This window comes from Budorcas taxicolor, chromosome 16 (genome assembly GCF_023091745.1).
Source record: "Budorcas taxicolor isolate Tak-1 chromosome 16, Takin1.1, whole genome shotgun sequence".
NCBI lineage: Eukaryota > Metazoa > Chordata > Mammalia > Artiodactyla > Bovidae > Budorcas > Budorcas taxicolor.
This window is the reverse complement of record NC_068925.1, coordinates 39,557,677-39,584,039: the sequence shown is the minus strand read 5'-3', so window position 1 is coordinate 39,584,039 and position 26,363 is coordinate 39,557,677. Positions and strand designations below refer to the sequence as shown.

Here is a 26,363-nt window from a genome sequence, read left to right as displayed (position 1 = left end):
CTTGTTCTATGAGTCCATCATTACATGGATACCAAAACCAGACAAAAATATTATGAGAACTTAAAGACAGATTAATATCCCTGACAGAAAAGAGTATAAAATTTCTTATCAGATGTTAACAAATATAATCCTACTGCATATAAAATGGATAATATCATCATGACCAAGTTGGGTTTTATTTCAGGAATGCTAGACTGGTTTAACAGACAGTGGAATTCACCATATTTATAAATACCATATTTATAAACTAAAACAAACAAAAAAGAGACCATCTCAACTGATGCAGAAAAAAGTAGTTGAAAAAGACAAAATCCATTCTTGGTGAAAATTGTCAGAAAACTAGGAACAAAAGGAATGTTCTTCAGTTTAATGAAAAATCTATAGCTAGATCATGTTTAATGGTAAAAGACTGAATGTTTTATTCCTAAGACCAAGAACAAGGCAAGGATGTCTGATTTCCCCACTTTTATCCAAAATACTGGAGTTTCTAGTCAGTGCAATAATGCAGAAAAAAGAAATAAAAGACATTTAATTATAAATGAGAGAAGTAAAATGTCTTTATTTTTAGACAACATGATTGTTTATGTAGAGTATATAGGATCTACATAAAGTTCCTAGAACAAAGGAGTGCATTTCTATATACTAGCAATAAACAATAAGAAATTAAAAAATTAAACTATAATATTCAAAAATGCTTAATACTCAGGATAAACATGACATAAAATGGGCACAGTGCTAAAAACTACAGAGGGAGAAATTAAAGATCTAAAATGGAGAGATATACAGTGTCATGGGTTATAAGACTTAACATTTTTTGTGATGTAAATTCTCCCCATGACCAAACACACTTTAAAAAGCTTATTAAACTTTATTCAGCCAACAAATCTGGGCTCACTCCCATATACCCTCCCATCTTTTTCTTTATCTTGATCATCTCCAAACTTGCCAATTCAGTATGTGAAAATCTATTTAAAGTATAGATTCTTATCATAAAGATAGATACTATTTTCCATTTTATTTAGACTTTAGTCAGATGGGCTAGGATTTATTCTTATATCTGCAAGAAAGGAAACAACAGCTGTAAAATTTAATATATGTATATACATATCTGCAATTAAACTTCTAGGCTGAATTCTGAGACCCAAATAAATTTCTTATCAATAAAATGCAAGTAAAACAGCCAGAAGAAGCACTGGGAATAAAAGAATTTTAAGCAAATTGTTAAAGGGTTGGGGTCTTTTAGCTTCACTGACAGCTCTTGTCCTGGTTGGCTTTAATGTCCTGTCCCATTGGGTCAGGATGGCATTTCTGGCCCCATCCCACTTCCCTGGTCCCATCAGTCGAAACTGGTATGGGCTACAAGGACCAAAGTACACCTCCAGGGCCAGCTGGGGATCAGTCAGGAAGAGCCATGGTATGTTAGGTTTGGCCCCTATGAAGGAGCCCAGTTCATCCATGTATGTGATGTAATCTGTCTGCAAAGTCTGGCTCTGGCCAAACCTGAGGAAACAAAATAACACATTGCAATGAGTGCCACATTTGTAAACAGAGGCACAAATTTCATTTTTTTTTTTAACTTTCAGAAAAGTAGCATTTTACTCAGACGGTAAAGCGTCTGTCTACAATGCGGGAGACCCGGGTTCGATCCCTGGGTTGGGAAGATCCCCTGGAGAAGGAAATGGCAATCCACTCCAGGACTATTGACTGGAAAATCCCATGGACAGAGGAGCCTGGTAGGCTACAGCCCATGGGGTCACAAAGAGTCGGACACGACTGAGCGACTTCACTTTCACTTACCTCCAGTAATACCCCATGACTCCTCTCTTTTCTCACAACATAGAATGCATCATATGTTCTTTGACTTAAATGACCTGTTTTTGTTTTTTCCTCTCCTTTCTAGCCTCTACTCAACTATGATGTCATTTTGGGCTTTTGCTTCTAACCATGGGTGAACTGACCCTAGGGTCTCAAGGTGACTGATTAACTTAGTCTTTGATACATGATTATTCTTTATATGACACTTGCTTAAGATCTTCTCCAGAGTTAGATTTTTATATTGATGTGTTTTAAATTGGGTTTATGAATAGTTTTAATATTTGCTGCAATTTATAAATTGTTTCATACATTTAGTTGGAATGTGAGCTCATTTGCTTTTAGAAACTCTTTAAGAATAAGATTGACATTGAGGCCTCTCTTTTCCCTCCTCTTTCTTCTTATTGGCTTCAGTCATAAAGGGTAGTAAGCAGAGTAAGCTGCATGAACTGTTAGCACATAGGAGTGCTCATTTCACAGAGCTGTCCTGTGAACTGGAGGAGGTGCAGGGGAGGTATTTTTTGGCTGATCTTTTTACTTTAAAAAAAATTATTTATTTTAATTGGAGGATAATTACAATATTGTGATGGTTTTCTGTATGAAATAGGGAAGGTTTTGTTGAGTCTGAGTATACCCATGTCTTCTCTTCTTTAGGCCCTTAGCCAATGACTTTCTTGGGCCTTTAATGAATGATGTGTTAGAGATTTTAAAGTATAAATACTTCCTATATGGTCACTTATTCATCTATATGTGATCCATTACCTAATTATTTTTAATAGATTTTAATGTTTAATTTAAAAAGGACTGAATTTTATAGGAGTGATTAACAGAAAAGAGTACATTTATACATCTGATGTTGAGTCACTTAACTTCCTACCAGTCCCATTTATGGTTACGTGAAAACTCATGATTGGATGGATCAGAAGTGACTATTCTTTTAGTAGAAAATATTAGGGCAGGTGAACTCTATTTAATACTGTATTTGGTTTTCTTGTTACAGCATTGCCACTGCTCACTTTCCAGTTAGCTAATTTGTGGTAGACATGTGGCTGATGGGAAAGAAGCTCTTGGGAAAACAGTCATTTCTCAACCTCAGCACTATTGACACTTTGAGATGGATAATTCTTTGTATAGGTGGACTGTCCTCTGCATTCCTGGTTTCTACCCATTAGATACCAGTAGCATGCCCTCTTCACTTGCAATGACCAGAAATGTCTCCAGATTTTGCCAAATGTCCCCTGTAGGGGAAAATCACCCCTGTTTGAGAACCTGTGTGCTAGAGTTATAGAGGAGAAATATAATGATTATTATTTGCCCATCTAATACTGCTTGATTATAGCAAGTGTTTCAAAAATGTGAACTGACTAATGACAAGGTTATAGAATCTATTAATGTTTTCCTATATAAAAGGCAAATGTTAAGATTTGTTCATTAGCAAGTACCATCTCTTACCATTTGAGTTTCTTCCCCATTTTCTCCTCGATGTCATCCATCATTTCATTTGTAGTTGGCAAGGTACATGAATCTAAAAAAGAAATGAAGTCAGAGATATTGAAAAAGAAAAAGAAATCAGAAATATGCAATTACACATGATGAATTTCACTTAGTGTTTATGAACTATATCCATAAAAGATTTTCTATCAAGAGGAACTATCTTTAGTGTGTTTAGCAGAATAACAATTCACAGAAACAAAGATTTGAGAAGCCAATGAACTTGCTCTGGGAATTGCAAAGCTGGCCTTCCATGAGATAGTGACAGTGGAAAAGTTTGTAGCTTCAAGTGACTGAGTCTTATACTTCTGATGACATTATGGAGGGCCTAATCCTCAACATGACTCATGCATATAATAGCTTACCAGTGTCTTCATATTTCTTTCTGCATCCTCTTACTAAGAATTATCTCAAGAGATAGTCTGGTAAAATAATTCAATCTAAGGTCCATGGCAATTCAATTGGGACAATGGAAGGAAATCTGGATTTTCCAACATCAGCCTGCAGCCAAGGAGGATATTTTAAGGGATGACAGAAAATTTTTAGTTTTTTGTAAATTTCACATTAATGGAGGCCTCTTCCAATTGCTAACTGTAGCTCATTTGGCTCTGTAATAATGGCAGGGGATATATGACATTCTCATGAATACTCCCTAATCATTGTTAGTATCTCACCTCAGCCTGCTGGTACCCTGTGGTCAGATATTTGCTGTGCCCCTATGAGAAAGTAAGGGACCAGAATTCTGGTCATTTTGCTCGATGTATCTTAAGTGCCAAGACAGAGCCTTGTGCATAGCAGGTGTTCAGTGAATATTTGTTGAATGAATAAATGATGCCCTTAGTTTTATGTGGGCTTCCCTGGTGGCTCGGAGGTTAAAGCATCTGCCTGGAATGCAGGAGACCCGGGTTCGATCCCTGGGTCGGGAAGATCCCCTGGAGAAGGAATTGGCAACCCACTCCAGTACTCTTGCCTGGAGAATCCCATGGAGGGAGGAACCTGGTAGTCTACAGTCCATGGGGTCACAAGGAGTCAGACACGACTGAGTGACTTCACTTTCACTTAGTTTTATGTAAATTTCTTGGATATATGAACTGTATCTGATCTTCCCATAAGAGTGTTGTGCCTTTCAAGAGAAAAAGATAATAGGATCACTTACAAAAGATTTCATGATGGGTTTTTGAAAGTAATGATCCTTCATGGTACATTTGAAATAGAAATTTACTTATCCACAACATGTTAAGAAAACATACACATATGCTCTTTGATTGTAACTTTTTCTTTATTACCTATAGTCTAAATTTCTATGGACAGTATGTTAGGTAAGGTACAACTATACTGGCCAAGGTTTTTGAATCCTTGAATAAAAGCACACTTTAACAGTGGTGATCAATATGATTCAGTTCAGTTCAGTTCAGTAGCTCAGTCATGTCCAACTCTGTGACTCCATGAACTGCAGCACGCCAGGCTTCCCTGTCCATCACCAACTCCCCGAGTTTACTCAAACTCATCTCCATGGGGTCAGTGATGGCATCCAACCACCTCATCCTCTGTTGCCCCCTTCTCCTCCTGCCTTCAATCTTTTCCAGAATCAGGGGCTTTTCAGATGAGTCAGCTCTTTGCATCAGGTGGCCAAAGTATTGGAGTTTCAGCTTCAGCACCAGTCCTTCCGATGAACACCCAGGACTGATCTCCTTTAGGATGGACTGGTTGGATCTCCTTGCAGTCCAAGGGACTCTCAAGAGTATTCTCCATCACCACAATTCAAAAGCATCAATTCTTCGGTGCTCAGCTTTCTTTATAGTCCAACTCTCACATCCATACATGACTACTGGAAAAACCATAGCCTTGACGAGATGGACCTTTGTTGGCAAAGTAATGTCTCTGCTTTTTAATATGCTGTCTAGGTTGGTCATAACTTTCCTTCCAAGGAGTAATTGTCTTTTAATTTCATGGCTGCAGTCACCATGTGCACAGTCAGCCCCTGTTTCCCCATCTATTTGCCATGAAGTCATGGGACCAGATGCCATGATTTTAGTTTTCTGGAGTAAATTAAATCAATACTTGAGACATTGTTTTTCTCCATGTAACCCTTATATTCTTGATTTGTCCACACAGACATACTCGTTGCCCCTGAAGCCCACAGGATCCAGGTGGAGGAAGGGGGAGAAGATTATCAACAGAGCATAGAAGTGGCCTGACACTGCTATTTTGGCAGAGTTGACACCAAAAATGTCTCCAGCATGACCTGACACCCATCAGGGCCCTTTCAATCTTTGCAGTGTAACTTGACATTGCAGTGACCCACTGCTGTCCTCTTGCTTTTATAGGCTTTCAAAGTCCTATCAATCCCCTATGAGAAGTTTAAGCCCTCTGACATTGCTTGTAAGGCCCTCCGTGCTCTGGTTCCTTCCTTCCTTCCTTTCTTGCTACTCTCTACCTCTGCTTTATATTTCACTACACAAAAATGCTTCTCATTCTTCACACATTCCATGCTGAGTCTTACCTTTATACCTTTCCTCAGGCTGTTCTATTTTTAGACAATAACTTACAACCCAGTTGTCCTCACCACAACACCCTAAACCTTTCCCTGTTGTAGCATTCCTGCTACCCTGTTTTAAGCTCTATGAGGTCAAGGCTCATGTCTGTCTTATTCCCTTTATATCCCCAGCGCCTGTCACAGAGCTTGGCATGCAGTATGTGCTTAGTAAATATTTGTTGGCTAAATGAATGAAAGACAGAATGGCCCACTTACTTGCAAATACTTTAACAGCCCAGCGGGCCTGCAGGTCAGCTGTGGGGATGGCAGCACCAAGGGACTGGACAAGGCCAATCACAGCCAAGGTTGGCTTTTCCAAGAATGGGGGGAAGATGCCTTTGAACAAGGTGACCTCATTATTTCTGCTTTTGATGATGGAGTCATCAAGGAAGGGGTAGGCATAACCATAGCCTGTTGCAAAGATGACATAATCAATGGCCTCAAACACTGTCCCATCCTCAAATATGGCTGAAGTCTCTGTAAACTCCTTCACATTGGGCTTGATGGATACAGTGCCACATAGGATGCGGGAGGGGAGCTCATCATTGAACACAGGCTCTTTCCTCAAGGTGCTGTGGAGAAATAAGAGAAAGAGGCCCATGCTATAAAGTACCTCATTTCCAAGAAATATCTGCAACAGTCCATAGCACTGAAACCAAATTTAAGCAGTTGAACATCAGCATGAAGACATAGAGGGTAACTAAACTCTCTTCTTTTGGGAAAATTCATTCCTGTTGATATTAATAGTCCTTAAGACATCTGTTTGACATATGGATGGCCAACAGGCACATGAAAAGATGTTCAACATTGCTAATTTTTAGAGAAATAATAAACTACAATGATGTACTAACTCACACTGGTTAGAATGGGAATCATTGAAAAGTCTACAAATAATAATTAGGAATTTCAGATACATACTACTATATAAAATAAGCACAGGGAAATGTATTCAGTATCTTTTATTAACCTGTAATGGAAAAGAATCTGGAAAAGAATATATTTTAACTGAATATATCTATATGTCCTCCATCCCTTAGAAGAAACAGAGTAGCCCTCATAGTCAGTACTTGGGTGCAATCTCAAGAACGACAGAATGATCTCTGTTCAGTTCAGTTGCTCAGTTGTGCCCAACTCTTTGTGACCCCTTGGACTGTAGCACACGAGGCCTCCCTGTCCATCACCAACTCCCGGAGTTTACTCAAACTCATGTCCATTGAGTCGGTGATGCCATCCAACCATCTCATCTTCTGTTGTCCCTTTCTCCTCCTGCCTTCAGTATTTCCCAGCATCAGGGTCTTTCCAGTTGAGTCTGTTCTTCGCATCAGGTGGCCAAAGTATTGGAGTTTCAGCTTCAGCACCAGTCCTTCCAATGAACATTCAGGACTGATTTCCTTTAGGATGGACTGGTTGGACCTCTTTGCAGTCTAAACTCTCAAGAGTCTTCTCCAACACCACAGTTCAAAAGCATCAATTCTTCGGCGCTCAGCTTTCTTTATAGTCCAACTCTCACATCCATACATGACTACTGGAAAAACAATAGCTTTGACTAGACCAATCTTTGTCAGTAAAGTAATGTCTCTGCTTTTTAATATGCTGTCTAGGTTAATCATAACTCTTCTTCCAAGGAGCAAGGGTCTTTTAATTTCATGGCTGCAGCCACCATCTGCAGTGATTTTGGAGCCCCCAAAAATAAAGTCTGACACTCTTTCCATTGCTTCCCCTTCTATTTACCATGAAGTGATGGAATCAAATGTCATTATCTTAGTTTTCTGAGTGTTGAGTTTTAGCCAGCCTTTTCACTCTCCTCTTTCACTTTCATCAAGAGGCTCTTTAGTTCTTCTTCACTTTCTGCCGTAAGGGTGGTGTCGTCTGCATATCTGAGGTTATTGATATTTCTCCTGGCAATCTTGATTCCAGCTTGTGCTTCATCCAGCCCAGCATTTCTCATGATGGACTCATTTCAAGGCAAAAAGGACATCTTTTTTTGGTGTTAGTTCTAGAAGGTCTTGTAGGTCTTCATAAAACCATTCAGCTTCAGCTTCTGTCTAAAGGACAGAAATGGTATGGACCTAACAGAAGCAGAAGATATTAGGAAGAGGTGGAAAAAATACACAGAAGAACTATACAAAAAAGATCTTCATGACCAAGATAACCATGATGGTGTGATTACTCACTTAGAGTTAGACGTCCTAGAATTTGAAGTCAAGTGGGCCTTAGGAAGCATCACTACAAACAAAGCTAGTGGAGGTGATGAAATTCCAGTTGCGCTATTTCAAATGCTAAAAGATGATGCTGTGAAAGTGCTGCACGCAATATGCCAGAAAATTGGAGAACTCAGCAGTGGCCACAGGACTGGAAAAGGTCAGTTTTCATTCCAATCCCAAAGAAGGGCAATACCAAAGGATGTTTAAACTACTGCACAATTGCACTCATCTCACATGCTAGCAAAGAAATGCTCAAAATTCTCCAATCCAGGCTTTAACAGTATGTGAACAGAGAACTCCCAGATATTCAAGCTGGATTTAGAAAAGACAGAGGAACTAGAGATCAAATTGCCAAAATCCATTGGATCATAGAAAAAGCAACAGAATTTCAGAACATCTACTTCTGCTTTATTGATTATGCCAAAGCCTTTGACCATGTAGATCACAACAAACTGGAAAATTTTTCAACAGATGGGAATATCATACCACCTTACCTGCCTCCTGAGAAATCTGTATCCAGGACAAGAAGCAACAGTTAGACCCGAACATGGAACAACAGACTGGTTCCAAATTGGGAAAGGAGTACGTCAAGGTTGTATATTGTCACCCTGCTTATTTAACTTATATGCAGAGTACATCGTGCGAGATGCCAGGCTGGATGAAGCACAAGTTGGAATCAAGATTGCTGGGAGAAATATCAATAATCTCAGATATGCAGACGACACCACACTTATAGCAGAAAGTAAAGAGAAACTAAAGAGCCTCTTGATGGAATTGAAAGAGGAGAGTGAAAAAGTTGGCTTAAAGCTCAATATTCAGAAAATGAAGATCATGGCATCCAGTCCCATCACTTCATGGGAAATAGATGGGGAAACAGTGGAAACAGTGACAGACTTTATTTTTGGGGGCTCCAAAATCACTGCAGATGGTGGCTGCAGCCATGAAATTAAAAGACCCTTGCTTCTTGGAAGAAAGGTTATGACCAACCTAGACAGCATATTAAAAAGCAAAGACATTACTGACAAAGGTTGGTCTAGTCAAAGCTATGATTTTTCCAGTAGTCATGTATGGATGTGAGAGTTGGATATAAAGAAAGCTGAGTTTTGAAGAATGGATGCTTTTGAACTGTGGTGCTAGAGAAGACTTGAGAGTCCTTTGGACTGCAAGGAGATCAAACAAGTCAATCCTAAAGGAAATCAAGTCCTGAATATTCATTGGAAGGACTGATGCTGAAGCTGAAACTCCCAATACTTTGGTCCTCTTGATGCAAAGAACTGACTCTTTGGAAAAGACCCTGATGCTGGGCAAGATTGAAGGCAGGATGAGAAGGGGACAACAGAGGATGAAATGGTTGGATGGCATCATCTATTCAATGGACATGAGTTTGAGAAAGCTCTGGCAATTGGTGATAGACAGGGAAGCCTGGCATGCAGCAGTCCATGGGGTTGCAAAGAATTGGACACGACTGAGCGACTGAACTGACTGAATATATATATATATATTTAATTGAATTACTTTGTATACCTAAAACATTGTAAATAAACTATACTTCAATTAAAATGTCTGCAAATATTAAATGCTGGAGAGGGTATGGAGAACAGGGAACCCTCCTACGCTGTTTGTGTGAATGTAAATTGATGCAGCCACTATGAACAACAGTATGGATTTTCCTTCGAAAACTAAAAATAGATTTCCATATGACTCAGCAGTCCCACTCCTGGGCATATATCTGGAAAAGATAAAAACACTAATTCTAAAGGATACTTGCACCTCAATATTCATTGTAGTACTGTTTATAATATCCAAGACATGAAAGCAATCTCAGTGTCCATTGACAGATGAATGGATAAAATAGATGTGGTACACACACACACACACACACACACACACACACACACACAGAAATATTACTCAGCCATAAAAAAGAATGAAATAATGCTATTTGCAGTAACGTGGATGGACCTAGATATTATCATACTAAGTGAAATAAGATAAAGACAAATATCATATGACATCACTTACATGTGGAATCTTTAAAAATGGTACAAACGAATGATATAAACTCACAGACAGAGAAAACATACTTATGGTTACTGAAGGGGAAACGAGGAATGGATAAGTTGGGAAACTGGGTTTAACGGATACACAACTACTATGTATAAAATGCCCTTCTCTAGTGCTTCAGATGGTAAAGAATCAGCCTGCAATGCCGGAGGCCCAGGTTTGATCCCTGAGTCAGAAAGATCCCTTGGAGGAGGGCCTGGCAACCCACTCCAGTATTCTTTTCTGGAGAATTCCATGGACAGAGAAGCCTGGCATGCTACAGTCTGTGGGGTCACAAAGAGTTAGACATGACTGAGCAACTTCCACTTTACGTTTTTTGTATACAAAATAGGTAAACAGCAAAGACCTGCGTAGCACAAAGAACTATATTCAACATCTTATAATAATGTATAGTGGAAAAGAATCTGAAAAAGAACACATATGTATAATAATCACTTCACTACACCTGAAACATTGTAAATCAACTATACTTAAAAAAATAAAGGATATCTGTCTGAGCTGCTTCTTTTGGCTTCTTGAAACTTGAATATTCTCTTGTGGATAACTTAAACTATTTGAAGACTCACCAAATAGATGAGGATAAAACTAATTCCTAGTCACAATAAAGTTGTTAAGAGTGCTGACTGTGGAACCAGGTGGCCCAACTTCATAACCTAGCTCCTTCTCTTACTAGCTGCTGCTTCTCTGTATTTGTATTTTGTATTATATGGAAAATAGGGATAGTACAGAAGCTATCTCATAAAATTGTTGTGAGAGTCAAATGAACAGTTATCTGTAAAGCACCTAAAACAGTGCCTGGCGTGTGCGAGCATCATTTTTCTAAGTGAACTGTTATTATAAATAAGCTCTCATTTTACATGAGGAAATCAGATCTACTGTGGTGAGATATTTTAATGCTATGTTTGGTTTCCTTTCATTAACTGTAGTTGCAAAAAAAAAAAAAAAAGTACAATGTTGATACTGCACTTCAGTTGCCAAAATTCTAGGAATGCTGTTTTTTGATGACATTCTTCATTTTGACTGAAGTTTCAACGATTCTGGAGTTTCCTCTAACTATCTCAAAGACTAAGAAACTTTATAAATTTTAGAATTTATTTCTATATTCCACACTGTTCTCTACCTCTTTAATTCTGCAACCTCTTCTTTAACCCTATGGGCAATAAGTAAGTCACAGCCAAACCTGTTTTTCTCCCCTGTTACCCTCCCTACAAAGGGAGGAGTGAGAAGGTATCATCAACACCTTTTGGTAATTGGAACCCTTCCTGGATAAGTGGATTTCCAATTCTATGTTTTTATTGTCTGAAGGAAAAAGCCAAAATATGGTTTGCAGTTACTATTACAAGACAAAAAATCTTTACCAGTTCAAGCTCTGAAACTTCTATTACATTAAAAAAAATTCTAAATGCATGAAATCAACATTTTTCTCAAGAGGGTATTGCAGTCTGCCAGACAAAGTAAGACAAGTGCTACAGAGTGAGAATTTGCTACTAAACCTTGCATTTATTACTATAGTTTACAATTTGCTCTCACTTTTTAAGCCTGTATTTCTAATCACAATGAAAAGCTTTTGCTTTTCATGGACCAAAGATGAAATTTCTAAGGAATTCTTTTTTTTTCTTACCCACTTAAATGTTCTTTTTTTTCAGATATACTGATTCATCTACCTAGATACCTTTTTAATTAGTAGCTGTTGGACTCTGTCTTTATAGAGAAGTAAATAAATGAATCATTAATTTGCCAGGTTACATCAGTTCTGTGCCTCTCCCCTGCCTTATATGTTCCACGCCTCCTCACTGTCCTGCAGAAATGTCAACCCTTCCACGGAGGCATGCACATTCATTTTGAGACTCTACTTGCTGAGACATGTTGATTAACACTACTTTGTTAATTGCTCCTCATGCCCATTAGAAGACACTAATATGAACTGATATTTGCAAAGCTTTATAGTTCACAAAGTAATTCTTATATTTTAAATTTCACTGAATACCACAACAGTCTTGAGTACATCTTACTATTGCTATCCATATTCATCCATAAGCATGGACAAAATGTTCCTCAAGAAAAACATTTATGAGATGTCTCAGCCCTCAAAATTCTGTGTTATTGCTTGTGGCAACCCCAGATGAAACTTGCATGTTAGGGTGTTCTAGCTACCAGATCCATCCCCAATTTGTATTCTTTCTTACTACTTTTACCACTAGACTAATTTCAAAAAGATTTTCATCCCATTCATGGTCTCTGATTATACCATGTCATCTATGCAGTCCTTAATTTAATTTCACCAGGCTTAATGTGATAACTAAAGCAAGGCTTAGAAAGAATTCAACTTAAACCAGTGCTTCACTTTTTTTAGGGCTTTCCTGGTGGCTCAGAAGTTAAAGCGTCTGCCTGGAATGTGGGAGACCTGGGTTTGATCCCTGGGTCGGGAAGATCCCCTGGAGAAGGAAATGGCAACCTACCAATGGCAACCCACTCCAGTACTCTTGCCTGGAGAATCCCATGGAGGGAGGAGCCTGATAGGCTACAGTCCATGGGGTCGCAAAGAATCGGACACGACTGAGTGACTTCACTCACTCACTTTTTTTTAATAATAAGATATGTATTATTTGTAGTACCTATTTAAAGGCATCAGGCCGTAGTTCTCATGTTTAAACCACTTGTTCATCTTCTTGACATATAACCAGTCAGAGACAAATGAAGGAAGGGCATTCCGGAGAAAGGATGCAAAGCGGGTAACATACAGCATGTCCCAAGGATAGCCGTCATCCCAAACCCGACTCATGACCCAGGAACCACTTCTGGTGCTGATAATGACCTGGTAGGGAAGGTAACAGATTTCAATATTGCTCTGTAAGAATTAAGCAGATACAACACAATTCTATGGACATCTATATACGTTATTCAGGTAGGAAAACTTCTAAAGAGGAAGGTCGAGATGAGTAGTCCATGACAGAAGCGAAACAGAGGCAGAACTACCTCTCTTGCTCCACCTCAGAGGGCGAGGGCATAGGTGTTGAAAGAATGACTATCTGACATCTTGGAATATGAGAGTTCTCTGTTCCCTGGTGGCTCAGTGGTCAAGAATCTGCCAGCAGTGCAGTAGCCACAGGAGAGGTGTGTTAGATCACTGGGTGGGGAAGATCCCCTGGAGGAGGGCATGGCGAGCCACTCCAGTATTCCTGCCTGGAGAATCCTATGAACAGAGGAGCTTGGTGGGCTACAGTCTGTACAGTCACAGAGAATCATGCATGACTGAAGTGGCTTAGCATGCATGCATTATTCAACTGTGACAAGTATAATCTTTGCAGACCCTTAAGACTAAAATGGTAGGTCTAGTAAAGATCAGTCAATGGTGGTGGCTGGTGGTAGTTGCTTGGCTGAGTGGGGGAAATGCAGCTAACTTGCTGGCCGAAATTAGCCTGAGGAAATGCCAAGGATTTAATTCTGTTCTCTGTGCCTGGTCTTCTATTCTAGGCCTTACTACACACACACTCCAGGACCCTGGGCAGCTGCTTTAGCCCAAGACAAGCCCAGACTACTTATCTATTTTATCACTTTTGTGATAACCCAAGGGAGTCTGACTTTGAATAATCCTTAGGTATTTTTAAATATCCATTTACGAATTTATTTATTGAGCACCTATTTCCTTTAGAAATATGTTAGTACGTATCTATGGATATCTCCATATACATTTCCCTTAATATCCAGGTAGGAGCACTTTTAGAGGTAGGTTAAGATGAATAGTCCATGATTGAAACTAGGTATTTAGAGGCAGAACTACCCTCTCTCCACCCCAGAGATCAAGTGTGTAGGTGTTGAAAGAATGACTACCTGACACCTGGGAGTAAGAGAGCTCTGTATGCAACTGTGACAAGTTTAATCTTGTATTAGAAATATGTTAAGTTCTTTTGGGCTTACTGGTTATGTATGACTCAGCACGGAGTCCTCTGGGAAGCCGTCTTTGACAATTCATCCAGCAAAGTTCGATTATCTAGTCATGGTGCTGCCGCAGCCACAACTGAAGTCTCATTGCTTCCTTTCATGATGATCGTGTACCTGCCATCCTACTTCTACCCATTGATTCCTCCTTGAAGTCAAGAAGTAGCTTGACTTTTGTGTTTATTTCTAGCCTGATGCAGTGCTGACACATAAAAAACAGTCTGTTATTTGTTGGCTGTTGAATAGGTAAACAATAGTAAAACCTAAATTTTGTTTCTTCCAGAGTGGTAAGCATAGTACTGTTGCATGGTAGGTGATAAGAAATACTGTTAAACAAATAAAGGCAGAGCTTGACTAGCAACCAGTTTGCTTGGAGGTGATCAGAACATAAAATGAAAACCAAAAATGCATGTTTACATATATATACATGCACTTAACTCTGGTTTCAGCAGACTATACTTCCTTATTAGCATGGGACACATTACATTGCTTCACAGGGAGAGTGTCTCAAGTCCTTGATTGGATTGGCATATACAGCAGGGATCTCTTGTGGTGTGACATGGTGAATGCCATCCTCAGTGCTTGGGATACTGCTGTTGTAGCATAGCCATCCTAAGTTTGTTTCCCCAGACATTTCAGATCTCATACCTGTGTAACCAGACGGCTGAGCTCAACAGCAATGTCACATCCTGAGTTTCCCAGGCCAATCACGAGGACCCTCTTCCCCTTGTACACTTCTGGGCCCTTATAGTCCCGGCTGTGGAGGTAGTAGCCTTGAAATCGGTCGAGGCCTAAACAGACCATGGGGAGTGGTTTGAGTTGACTTCCAGAAGAAATGCTTAACAGTCACTTTTCTTCCCCCTACTATTTTTTTAAATATAAATTTATTTATTTTGATTGGAGGTTAATTACTTTACAATATCGTATTGGTTTTGCCATACATCAACATGAATCTGCCATGGGTATACACGTGTTCCCCATCCTGAACCTCCCTCCCTCCTTCCTCCCCATTCCATCCCTCTGGGTCGTCCCAGTGCACCAGCCCCAAGCATCCTGTATCCTGCATCGAACCTGGACTGGTAATTCATTTCATATATGATATTATATATGTTTCAGTGCCATTCTCCCAAATCATCCCACCCTCTCCCTCTCCCTCAGAGTCCAAAAGACTGTTGTATACATCTGTGTCTCTTTTGCTGTCTCGCGTACAGGGTTATTGTTACCATCTTTCTAAATTCCATATATATGTGTTAGTATACTGTATTGGTGTTTTTCTTTCTGGCTTACTTCACTCTGTATAATCGGCTTCAGTTTCATCCACCTCATTAGAACTGATTCAAATGTATTCTTTTTAACGGCTGAGTAATACTCCATTGTGTATATGTACCACAGCTTTCTTATCCATTCATCTGCTGATGGACATCTAGGTTGCTTCCATGTCCTGGCTATTATAAACAGTGCTGCAATGAACACTGGGGTACACGTGTCTCTTTCAATTCTGGTTTCCTCGGTGTGTATGCCCTGCAGTGGGATTGCTGAGTCATAAAGCAGTTCTATTTCCAGTTTTTTAAGGAATCTCCACACTGTTCTCCACAGTGGCTGTACTAGTTTGCATTCCCACCAACAGTGTAAGAGGGTTCCCTTTTCTCCACACCCTCTCCAGCATTTATTGCTTGTAGACTTTTGGATTACAGCCATTCTGACTGGCATGAAATGGTACCTCGATGTGGTTTTGATTTGTATTTCTCTGATAATGAGTGATGTTGAGCATCTTTTCATGTGTTTGTTAGCCCCCCATTATTTTCAAATGTTTGATTCTCCTATTAGCAATTTTAATTTTAAAAATTTCCCTAATTGAAAAACACTTATCCTTTTGGATATTTTTGGCACTAAATCCCTAACTAATTACTTTTAAAGACTTCATAAAAAAACTTAAGGAATTTGAACTTATATTTGCTAATAATCATAGTATTTGTTGAGGGTTTACTTGTCTTAGTCATTTAATCCTGATAACACCTCTGAATGGTAGGTGCTAGTATTATCTCTATTTTAAAAGAAAAGGAAATTGAGACAAAGAAGTTTAGTGAGTTGTCTAGGGTTACATGGTAAGTATCTAGTAGAATAAGGAGTTGAGCCCATGTATCTACATTCAGAACCCCCAAATATTCTGCCTCTTAGCATTAATTCTGTCAATCTTCTATTATCCCTTAATCTCTACTCTTTTAATTACCTTGTTTTATGAACAATATGGGCCTCCCTTGTGGCTTGGCTGGTAAAGAATCTGTGTGCAGTGCAGGAGACCTGGGTTTGATCACTAGGTTAGGAAGATCCCCTGGAGAAGGGAAACGCTACCACTCCAGTATTCTAGCCTGGAGAACTCCGTGGACTGTATAGTCCATGGGGTCGCAAAGAGTCGGACACGACTGAGCGACTTTCACTTTAACTTATATGAACACCAGCCTCTGCGTATGAGCTCTAATATTTTTGAGGGGAAGCATTCCTGTTGCGAAGGAAGGAATGAGGGAGGTAAATAGGAAGGAAGGAGGGGGGGAAGCAGGGAGGAGGAAAGAGGAAGGAAAGATGAAGAAAGGAAAAAGGAAGGGAGGTTGCTTATGTATTTATTTGCTATTTGCCACTTCTGCAGAGTAATGAAATGTATCACTACACACTCACACACATACATACTCACACACTCACTGTGATTTTTAAAGTTAATTTGCAAAACGTGGATATAGATGAAATTTTAAGACCCAAGTTTATTCTCTATGGACCTGTGTCTTCATCTAATCTCTGACCTGCAAGTCCTTGATTCTTTTAGGATGAAGGCAATGATGAGTATATTTGACATATCATCACACAATTAAAAAAATATTTGGAACCTTAAGAATGATCATTATGTACAATCTGCAGAAAACTCTATCTTATTCCATGATGTTTGTGTATAAGATTCTTATATATTTTCCAAACTTACCAGGAAAGGAATCCGTTGGTAGATTGGGGTACACATGATGTCCTGAACAGATCATTACAGCATCAAAAATAGTAGATTCCTGTTTCTCACCCTTTTCTGAAACAATTTCCCATTGGCCAGTGATCAAGAAGTTGGGACATTTCTTTATACTAGTAACCAGGGTCTTAAAGAAAACCAGAAAGAAATTGCTTCTTTTTACAGTTCTACAAGGTTTTTTTTTTTTTTGTTTGTTTGTTCCTTGCAGTATTTCTGTGGAAAAAATAATTGTTGTGTGTTCTCATGGTCATTGAGAATAATGTGGAAAGGCATTAAAATAGGAAGTCACAGTGAATCTTCAAATTTCACAAGAATAATTACTCACTGGGGGATATTTATTTTTTTGACATCTAGTTAGTAGATTTGGGATACTTTGCACTGCATATTCTTATGAAAGGTGCCATATCATTTGCTTGCTGTCACCCTGCATTGACATCCATGGCTGCTTCCTCTCTAGCTTCCTCTTCTATCTGCTCCAATAATATGCGATTATCTCAGGCTTCAATCCTTGATCTCTGTTTTGCAATATAAGGACACTATCCTTTGGAAATATTAGTCACTTCCATTGTAAGACTGTTATGTTGATATCAGCTCAATTCAGTCACTCAGTTGTGTCTGACTCTTTGCGACCCCATGGACTGCAGCATGTCAGGCTTCCCTATCTATCACCAACTCCTGGAGCTTGGTATAAGTAAAATTGTTTAAAATTTAATCAGATAAATAAATAAAATATTAAGTAAAGTTCCAATTTATGATTTTTCTTCTTATTTTCCCCACTATATATGTGTGCTCTGCACATAACTAATGGATTGAAGTTGAGTTCTAAACAAACGGGAAGTATTACTTATAATTACAGAGACAGTGCTGCTATGCCATAACTCCTAAGGCTTTTAATCTAAGGAACTAAGTGTGTGAAGAATAAGGGCAATAAAATTATTCTTTTGCATTGTTGCTCTCTTCTTAAAGGCAGAATCTCTAACAAATGCACACCTATTAGAATTACAAATCCTTGGGCATTGAACCTACAGAAGCCTAAGTGTGAACTAGAGACTTTGGGGTTGTTTCTAAAACATAAGTATGTGAGGGTGGAAAGTTCATTAGGCTGGTACAGCTGCCTCCACCATTTTCTATGATGTTTTGAAAGCTCTTAGAGACTTTGGAGAACACATTTTAAGGGGAAATAAAAAAATTCATGAGTGCTTTATAATCTGAACCAACATTTGATTGGTGAGGTGTCCAAACCTTTGACTCTATTTTCTAGGATGATGTCCTGTATCTCTGCTTCTCCTCTAATACTTAAACACATTGATGTCAACAGCACACGTTACAAGGTCCTTACCTCAAACTGTATATATCTGAAAAGATTCTTCTTTTGAGCAAATGTCTTTATGTATTCCTGGACCTTGCTTTGGTGCATGTAGTTCGGGTAATCGTCAGGGTATGGGAAGTCTGGAAAGCACATCATCTCTTTGGAAGAGTTGGTGAACACAGACTTGTAGATGCTGGCTCTGCCTTCTTCTGAATGGTCCTAAGGAGAATAAGACGACAGGAGAATAGATGGTTGGATGGCATCACTGGCTTGATGGACATGAGTTTGAGTAAGCTCCAGGAGTTGGTGATGGGCAGGGAAGCCTGGTGTGCTGCATGCAGTCCATGGGGTTGCAAAGAGTTGGACATGACTGAGCGACCAAACTGAAGAAGAATAATAAGGCTTAAAAAGCAAACCAAGAATGGCATTCCCCTCAGTGACTATTCAATGCTCAGTTGATTGAAACTTTTTCCATATGTTAGAAAAAAAAAAATGAAAAAAATTGACTGCTGTCTGTAAGACATGGAAAGGAAAGCCTTCAACAACACCTGGCACAGAGCTGGTGAATCTTCCATCTTGATCCTTTTACTCTGATTAGCTCCAATTTAGCTCTTTTTTTTTTTTCCCCAGTCATAGCACTGGGTCTGATCTCCTACTCATTTTAAGAACATTAAGAACATTTAAGAACATAACTAAATAGTCCAATGGATGCTGTGGCTTTTAGCCTATTTGATTGGCTGTATGGAATTCGGTGAACTCTCTCTTCACTAGCCATAGAACTCTCTAAAGAAGTCATTTCCTGAAGGGCTCCTTAGACTGTCGCTTCCTGGGTCCCACCTCTGAATTTCTGTGTGTCTGGGGTGAGGTCTGAGAATGTGTATTTCTGACAAGATCCCTGTGCTGCTGATGCTGTTGGTCCAGGGACCAAGCCTGAGGACCACTTCTGTAGTGTGAATGAATTCTGTGCTTGAGGAGTTCCTGAACTCACCAACTAGTGGCATTCACTCCTCACCAAAGAAACAAAAAGCCTTAGAACTTGTGTTAAATTTTGGCATCTTACAGTAAAACCACCATGTAATTGAGAAGTGGCTTCTTTTGAGGAGCGGTGGAAGGCTAAGTTCAAAACAAACATTTCCTCTCTGTTTCAAGAACAGGATAAAAGTTCACAGAATGTGCTGCCTTGAAAGTACATCTGAAAGCTGGCGACCAATCTTTCCTCACATCTTGAAGGAATTCTCATGAAAGGAAGGAAAAGGATGAAATGTTATATTGCTTCTGGATTCAAGACAGCTAACTCCCTCCAGTCCCACAACCCCAAATGAGAGAACTGTGTCTCTGGGGGGCTGCCTGAGTCTTCACTCTTTCCCCTTAAGTGACAAAAATAAACTTCCTCTACTCGTGGTTGCTGCATTTCTCATGATAAGTAAGCCCAGAGATTTTAACTTTTTAAACCTCTCTTGGAAATTTCTGCTAAGGTCAGAGAAAGAGTGAACGCTTTGGCTTGGTGGGTTCTCATGTTTGGGTCTGTTACTGTTCACCCCTAGCCAGTAACTCGTGTTAGTGTTTGTGAGAAGGAGTTTTCTAAGCTGCCCACTAAAGGGAGGGCTGAGCTGTGGGTTGGAGACTGGTTTAAAAAATGTATGATTTTGCTCTGAGAAACAGAGATAATAAGACCATGAATTATTTCCACCATTAATGAATTACTGGACTCTTTCACCACTGGACTCCAGCCAATCTTAACACAAGAAGAGAAGAGTACATTCCCTACAGCTCCTTAGAATTTCCCCTAAAAGACTGTTCTGCAAACAGAGGAAAATAAAAATTTTATGTAACAACAGACAGTAGCTCCAGAGAGTTCACATTTTCATTATTTAAATATGTGGGGTAGTTTGAGCCAGTAGGGAGGAAATTAAGCTCAGATGCTCCCTGCTGGCTGGAAGAGCTTGTTATAGACCTAGATGTCTAGGATAAGATGTCACTCTATGGGGCATGTTAGCATTGTCTGTCTTGGGTTGCATTGTATCCATCTCCTGTCATCCCCACTAGAACATAAGTAACTTGAGGGCAAGGTCAGAGACTAATTCAAAACTATTGTGCATGCATTTTAGCAGTCTGCCTTGATCATCTTTCATATTCCCATTTTATCAGTCCCATTTTTGCTTGCTTAGATATACCTTCAAGGTCCAGCTCAGAAGTTGTCCCCTTCTCATGCCTTTCCTTATCTTCCATCCCACACATCGGAAGTCATCTCTACTTTCACCAAGCTCTAATTGTCTTTACTATCCTAATCATATTCTGTTTATTCATTTGTATTATGATTATTTTCGTTCTGCTTTTAGAATACTGCATGCCTGCTGTACCTCTTGTTTGCAGCTATGCCTAATGTAGTACCCTATGCATAATGAACTCAAATATGTATTTGCTGAATGAATAAAGGAATGAATGAGTGAAACAAAATTTCAGATAGTTCTGGTTCAATACTTTTCCCTTTGCAACCCAAATGACCTATTGTATGTGGCTTGTTGAGCAACCTTTTATTACAGCCACAACAAAATCTTTTGAGGTCATGAGGTCTTATATTAGAGTGTATGAAATTTAAGACATGCTCACATTCAGCCTGCTAGTTTTTAAATCCCATTTGATTTTTATTTTACAGAAAAAGCACAGAGAAAAGTTCAGAATTCTCAGGTTTCTCTCTCCCAGAATACCTTCTACATGACAGAACTTGTAAGATAAAAGCTTAATGTAACACACTTTTCAAAAATTCCTCTCTGATACTACAGCATACCAAGCAACTTTTCTTAGAAAAGAGGGAGGAAGTGGGGTGTATGGAGAGGGCTAAAGTTTAGAATATTTGTATATGTTTATACTCCCACACGGAGAAGGCAATGGCATCCCACTCCAGTACTCTTGCCTGGAAAATCCCATGGACAGAGGAGCCTGGTAGGCTCCAGTCCATGGGATCGCTAAGAGTCGGACACGACTGAGCAACTTCACTTTCACTTTTCACTTTCATGCATTGGAGAAGGAAATGGCAACTCATTCCAGTATTCTTGCCTGGAGAATCCCAGGGCTGGGGGAGCCTGGTGGGCTGCCATCTATGGGGTCGCACAGAGTCAGATATGACTGAAGCAACTTAGCAGCAGCAGCAGCAGCATACTCCCACAGGGCTCTTGAGAATAATTCTGCTTATACACAACGACTTTATGAAAAAGATATCTTTCCTTCTTGTGGATAACCCAGAGTCTGACTTTGAATCATATTGATCTATCATCTGCTACTGCTGCTGCTAAGTCACTTCAGTCATGTCCGACTCTGTGCAAACCCATAAACGGCAGCCCACCAGGCTTCCCCAGCCCTGGGATTCTTCAGGCAAGAACACTGGAGTGAGTTGCCATTTCCTTCTCCAATGCATGAAAGTGAAAAGTGAAAGTGAAGTCGCTCAGTCGTGTCTGACTCTTAGCGATCCCATGGACTGCAGCCTTCCAAGTCCTCCAGGGGATTTTCCAGGCAAGAGTACTGGAGTGGGGTGCCATTGCCTTCTCCGGATCTATTGTCTAGTGCTTCCTAAAATAAATTTTCTGATCTAGCTTTACTGGTTAGCTTACAGATCCATGAACATACCATGTTCATTGCCTTCCCTGCACCTTTCATGGATTGCTGGTCACTGCTACCTAGAAGCCTTTCCCACCTGATGCTGGCACACTGCTGGTGTCTGTACTGCTGGGAATGCCTCGCTTTCTGGGGCTGTGTCACATAATGGTTCTTTACTTTTCTCATCTGAGAACATCCTTCAAGTCTCAGCTAAGTGTTATCCCTATAGGAAATTTCTCTAGACCTGCTAGTATTTTAGGAGTCCAGCCTTATCTAAATCTCAAGGTAGTTGTTTATTTAATTAACAGTCACCACGGGCTATTGTTGTAAAGTTATATAATCTTTTGTTTGTACTCTTAGGACCAGACATATTAACATTTTGGAATTTGTAGATTTTTGAAGTTTTTCCTTAATATTCCTAGAGAGATCTGGTGCAACACCTTATCATCAAATGTAATAAAACTACTACAGCAAAACCTGGAGTTGGACAAAGACTATATATATAGTGTCATATCAGTTCAGTCATGTTTCCTGACCATATGATTTCAGGGCAGGTTTTGCTATTAAATGAGTTTTTCTGTCATGAGATTGTGGACCTTTATTAAGGCTTGCTACACCAAATGAAGTAGAAACCATTTACATAAAGTGGTTAGGACCCATATTTGTCATCCCAGGACTTAGTACAAACTCTGTCATAATAGATGCTCAGGCAGCACTTAATTACTTCTAATAAGTCAATGCAAAGAAATAGAGGAAAAAAAAAAAAGAATGGGAAAGACTAGATATCTCTTCAAGAATATTAGAGATACAAAGGGAACATTTCATAAAAGATGGGCTCAATAAAGGACAGAAATGGTATGGACCTAACAGAAGCAGAAGATATTAAGAAGAGGTGGCAAGAGTACACAAAAGAACTGTACAAAAAAGATCTTCATGACCCAGACAAGCACGATGGTGTGATCACTCACCTAGAGCCATATATCCTGGAATGTCAAGTCAAGTGGGCCTTAGAAAGCATCACTATGAACAAAGCTAGTGGAGGTGATGGAATTCCAGTTGAGCTATTTCAAATCCTGAAAAATGATGCTGTGAAAGTGCTGCACGCAATATGCCAGCAAATTTGTAAAACTCAGCAGCGGCCACAGGACTGGAAAATGTCAGTTTTCATTCCAGTCCCAAAGAAAGGCAATGCCAAAGAATGCTCAAACTACCGCACAATTTCACTCATCTCACATGCTAGTAAAGTAATGCTTAAAATTATGCAAGCCAGGCTTCAGCAATATGTGAAGCATGAACTTTCAGTGTTCAAGCTGGTTTTAGAAAAGGCAGAGGAACCAGAGATCAAATTGCTAACATCCACTGGCTCATCGAGAAAGCAAGAGAGCTCCAGAAAAACATCTATTTCTGCTTTATTGACTATGCCTAAGCCTTTGACCCTGTGGATCACAATAAACTGTGGAAAATTCTGAAAGAGTTGGGAATACCAGACCACCTGACTTGCCTCTTGAGAAACCTGTATCCAGGTCAGGAAGCAACAGTTAGAACTGGACATGGAACAACAGACTTGTTCCAAATAGGAAAAGGAGTATGTCAAGGCTGTATATTGCCACCCTGCTTATTTAACTTATATGCAGAGTACATCATGAGAAACGCTGGGCTGGGAGAAGCACAAGCTGGAATCAAGGTTGCTGGGAGAAATATCAATAGCCTCAGATATGCAGATGACACCACCCTTATGGCAGAAAGTGCAGAGGAACTAAAAAGCCTCTTGATGAAAGTGAAAGAGGAGAGAGAAAAAGTTGGCTTAAAGTTCAATATTCAGAAAACTAAGATTATGGCATCTGGTCCCATCAGTTCATGGGAAATAGATGGGAAACAGTGGAAACTGTCAGAATTATTTTTTGGGGCTCCAAAATCACTGCAGATGGTGATTGCATCCGTGAAATTAAAAGATGCTTACTCCTTGGAAGGAAAGTTATGACCAACCTAGATAGCATATTAAAAAGCAGAGATATTACTTTGCCAACAAATGTCCATCTAGTCAAGGCTATGGTTTTTTCAGTAGTCATGTATGGATGTGAGAGTTGGACTGTGAAATAAGCTGAGCACCAAAGAATTGATGCTTTTGAACTATGGTGTTGGAGAAGATTCTTGAGAGTCCCTTGGACTGCAGGGACATCCATCCAGTCCATTCTAAAGGAGATCAGTCCTGGATGTTCATTGGAAGGACTGATGCTGAGGCTGAAACTCCAATACTTTGGCCATCTCATGCGAAGAGTTGACTCACTGGAAAAGACCCTAATGCTGGGAGGGATTGGGGGCAGGAGGAGAAGGGGTCGACAGAGGATGAGATGGCTGGATGGCATCACCGACTTGATGCACATGAGTTTGAGTAAACTCCAGGAGTTGGTGATGGACAGGGAGGCCTGGCATGCTGCGATTCATGGGGTCACAAAGAGTTGGACACGACTGAGTGACTGAACTGAACTGAACTGAATAAGTCAATTAACAACCATTTCATGGTTTAGATTAAGCTGATCATGTCTCCCTGATCAAATGTAAATTAAAAATTGAATTCATAAAAGAAATACCTTGATTATTTCCTAGTGGAAATTACAAATTGATGGTCTGTATTTCATGCAATAGTTTCAGAGTTATAGGACCCCCAGAGCAACATATTGTTGCAGGTTAGGCAATACAGAGATCAGGACAGACTGAGGTTACAAGATAAATGATGTGGCTAGAATATCTTCAAGCCAGATAAGTATCATCTATATATGATCCTAATGGCTAGGAAGTTCAGGATAGAAAATCTGGAAGTTCCCCAAAGTTGCTTTTTGAAATTTAGGAATTGGTTTTATAATGAATATTTCCTGATTATATTGTTTTTCTAGCTATGAACTGAATGGCAGAGATAATCATTTTTCTCTCTGGATATGGCCTGACAAGAGTATTTAATGTCCATATGCACACCACACACAATCAAAATTTACAAAACTTATAATATGTGCCTAATAGACATGAATTAATTAAAAAATCATATCCTGCTATAATTGTGAGGCAGGTTAGAAGGAACTTAATTTTCAGCTTCTGCATTTGACTAATAAGCATTTGAAGGGTGGAAGAATAAAGTGACTTTCCTGAAATCTGTCTGCTTAAAAAATCAGAGTTGATATTGGAACTCAGGACTTCTGACCCCAGTCTAGGTTTTTCTTTTTCACATGTCCCCCATGTTCTCAGGATTTAATAGCAATAGGCATAGGATGTTCTCAGGATTTAATAGCAATAGGCATAGGATCTTTCAGTTACATGGGGAGGCAGTAGTATAGTTTTTCTGTTAACTTCTGACCCTTTAACCCTTAAAAGCCTAGAGATTTGGGCTCTGCCATGTAGGTGGCAACATTTAATGAGCTGGAGAAGTCTTCTTCAGGATAAGCCTTGCTGGTATGAGATAGTTTTAAATGATAGGACTTGAGTAGGATGGGAGAGAGAAGATTTTATTTTTCAGAGCATCTGGAACATTGTGGTCAAGTCTGAAGCCTTGCTGGTATGAGATAGTTTTAAATGATAGGACTTGAGTAGGATGGGAGAGAGAAGATTTTATTTTTCAGAGCATCTGGAACATTGTGGTCAAGTCTGAAAGAACTGCTCACATTTGATTTGCAGTGTAAACCCATCACTTTCTATTGTCTTACTCACTGAGAATTCCCACAGACCTCCAACTTCATTGCTCCTTTCAAAGCAGGTGGGCTCCAGCCCCTCTTCCAGACAACACCGTATGGAGGCCAAGCCACTGACACCAGCTCCAATGATGGCCACTCTCTTCACCATTGTTGCCTGTAGGAGGATCTGGAGAGAACTTCTTCAGAAGATATCCCTAAATGCTTAAGTTTTTTCAGTAGAAATAATCAGCTGAGGTTTGTATGTCACAATCCTCACCTTAACACTCAAGAAGACATAGATACACATTAAGAGTTTATGCTAAAAAAAAAAGTTTATGCTCTTTTTTCTTTTTTTTACCACTTTTGCTATAGTAAGATACTGAATCTGACTTCTTCTGGTTATTCAAGATGCCAAAAATAGCAGAGCCAGTGAGCCCCAGAGCAGTGAGGACCTTATAAATCATCTATCTAATGCTCTCAATTGCAAATGAAATGACTGTCATTCCAAGAAGTTTAGAAATTACTTCTTCAGGGTCTCAGAGTTTATAAGTATAAGAACTGGAACAAGAATTCAAGCCTTCTACATAAAAACCCACCATAACAGATCCCTTATACTTACTTGGAATGTTTGGCGCTAAGGGGCCTTACTCTTAATCAACAACCTTCTTTCCCCAGAGAAGTTACAGTTCTCTAAACATAGAAGAGAATGGCTTTTAAGAATGTCTTTTGATGTAAAAATTGGGAA

At 39.5% G+C, this 26,363-nt stretch overlaps 1 protein-coding gene across 1 annotated transcript; it reads right to left on the bottom strand.

Annotated features, from left to right (window-relative positions):
• Positions 1–1,157: 1,157 nt before the first annotated feature.
• Positions 1,158–25,793, bottom strand: LOC128061535 (putative dimethylaniline monooxygenase [N-oxide-forming] 6). Its single transcript, XM_052653898.1, has 8 exons — positions 25,656–25,793; positions 18,393–18,581; positions 17,018–17,180; positions 14,695–14,837; positions 12,723–12,922; positions 6,056–6,411; positions 3,265–3,337; positions 1,158–1,500 (listed from the first exon to the last, which is right to left on the bottom strand). Exons 1-8 carry the CDS (start codon positions 25,785–25,787, stop codon positions 1,158–1,160), a joined length of 1,599 nt encoding a protein of 532 aa, XP_052509858.1. The 5' UTR covers positions 25,788–25,793.
• Positions 25,794–26,363: the final 570 nt, after the last annotated feature.

What these genes read in the sequence shown, in the direction of transcription:
- LOC128061535 (XM_052653898.1), bottom strand. Translation starts at nt 25,787, where the DNA reads ATGGTGAAGAGAGTGGCCATCATTGGAGCTGGTGTCAGTGGCTTGGCC. An exon ending in TCAGCCGTCTGGTTACACAG is followed by an intron (nt 12,923 to 14,694) that starts GTATGAGATCTG and finishes CTTCCCTACCAG; the next exon opens with GTCATTATCAGCACCAGAAG. An exon ending in GGCTGTTAAAGTATTTGCAA is followed by an intron (nt 3,338 to 6,055) that starts GTAAGTGGGCCA and finishes TTTCTTTTTTAG; the next exon opens with ATTCATGTACCTTGCCAACT.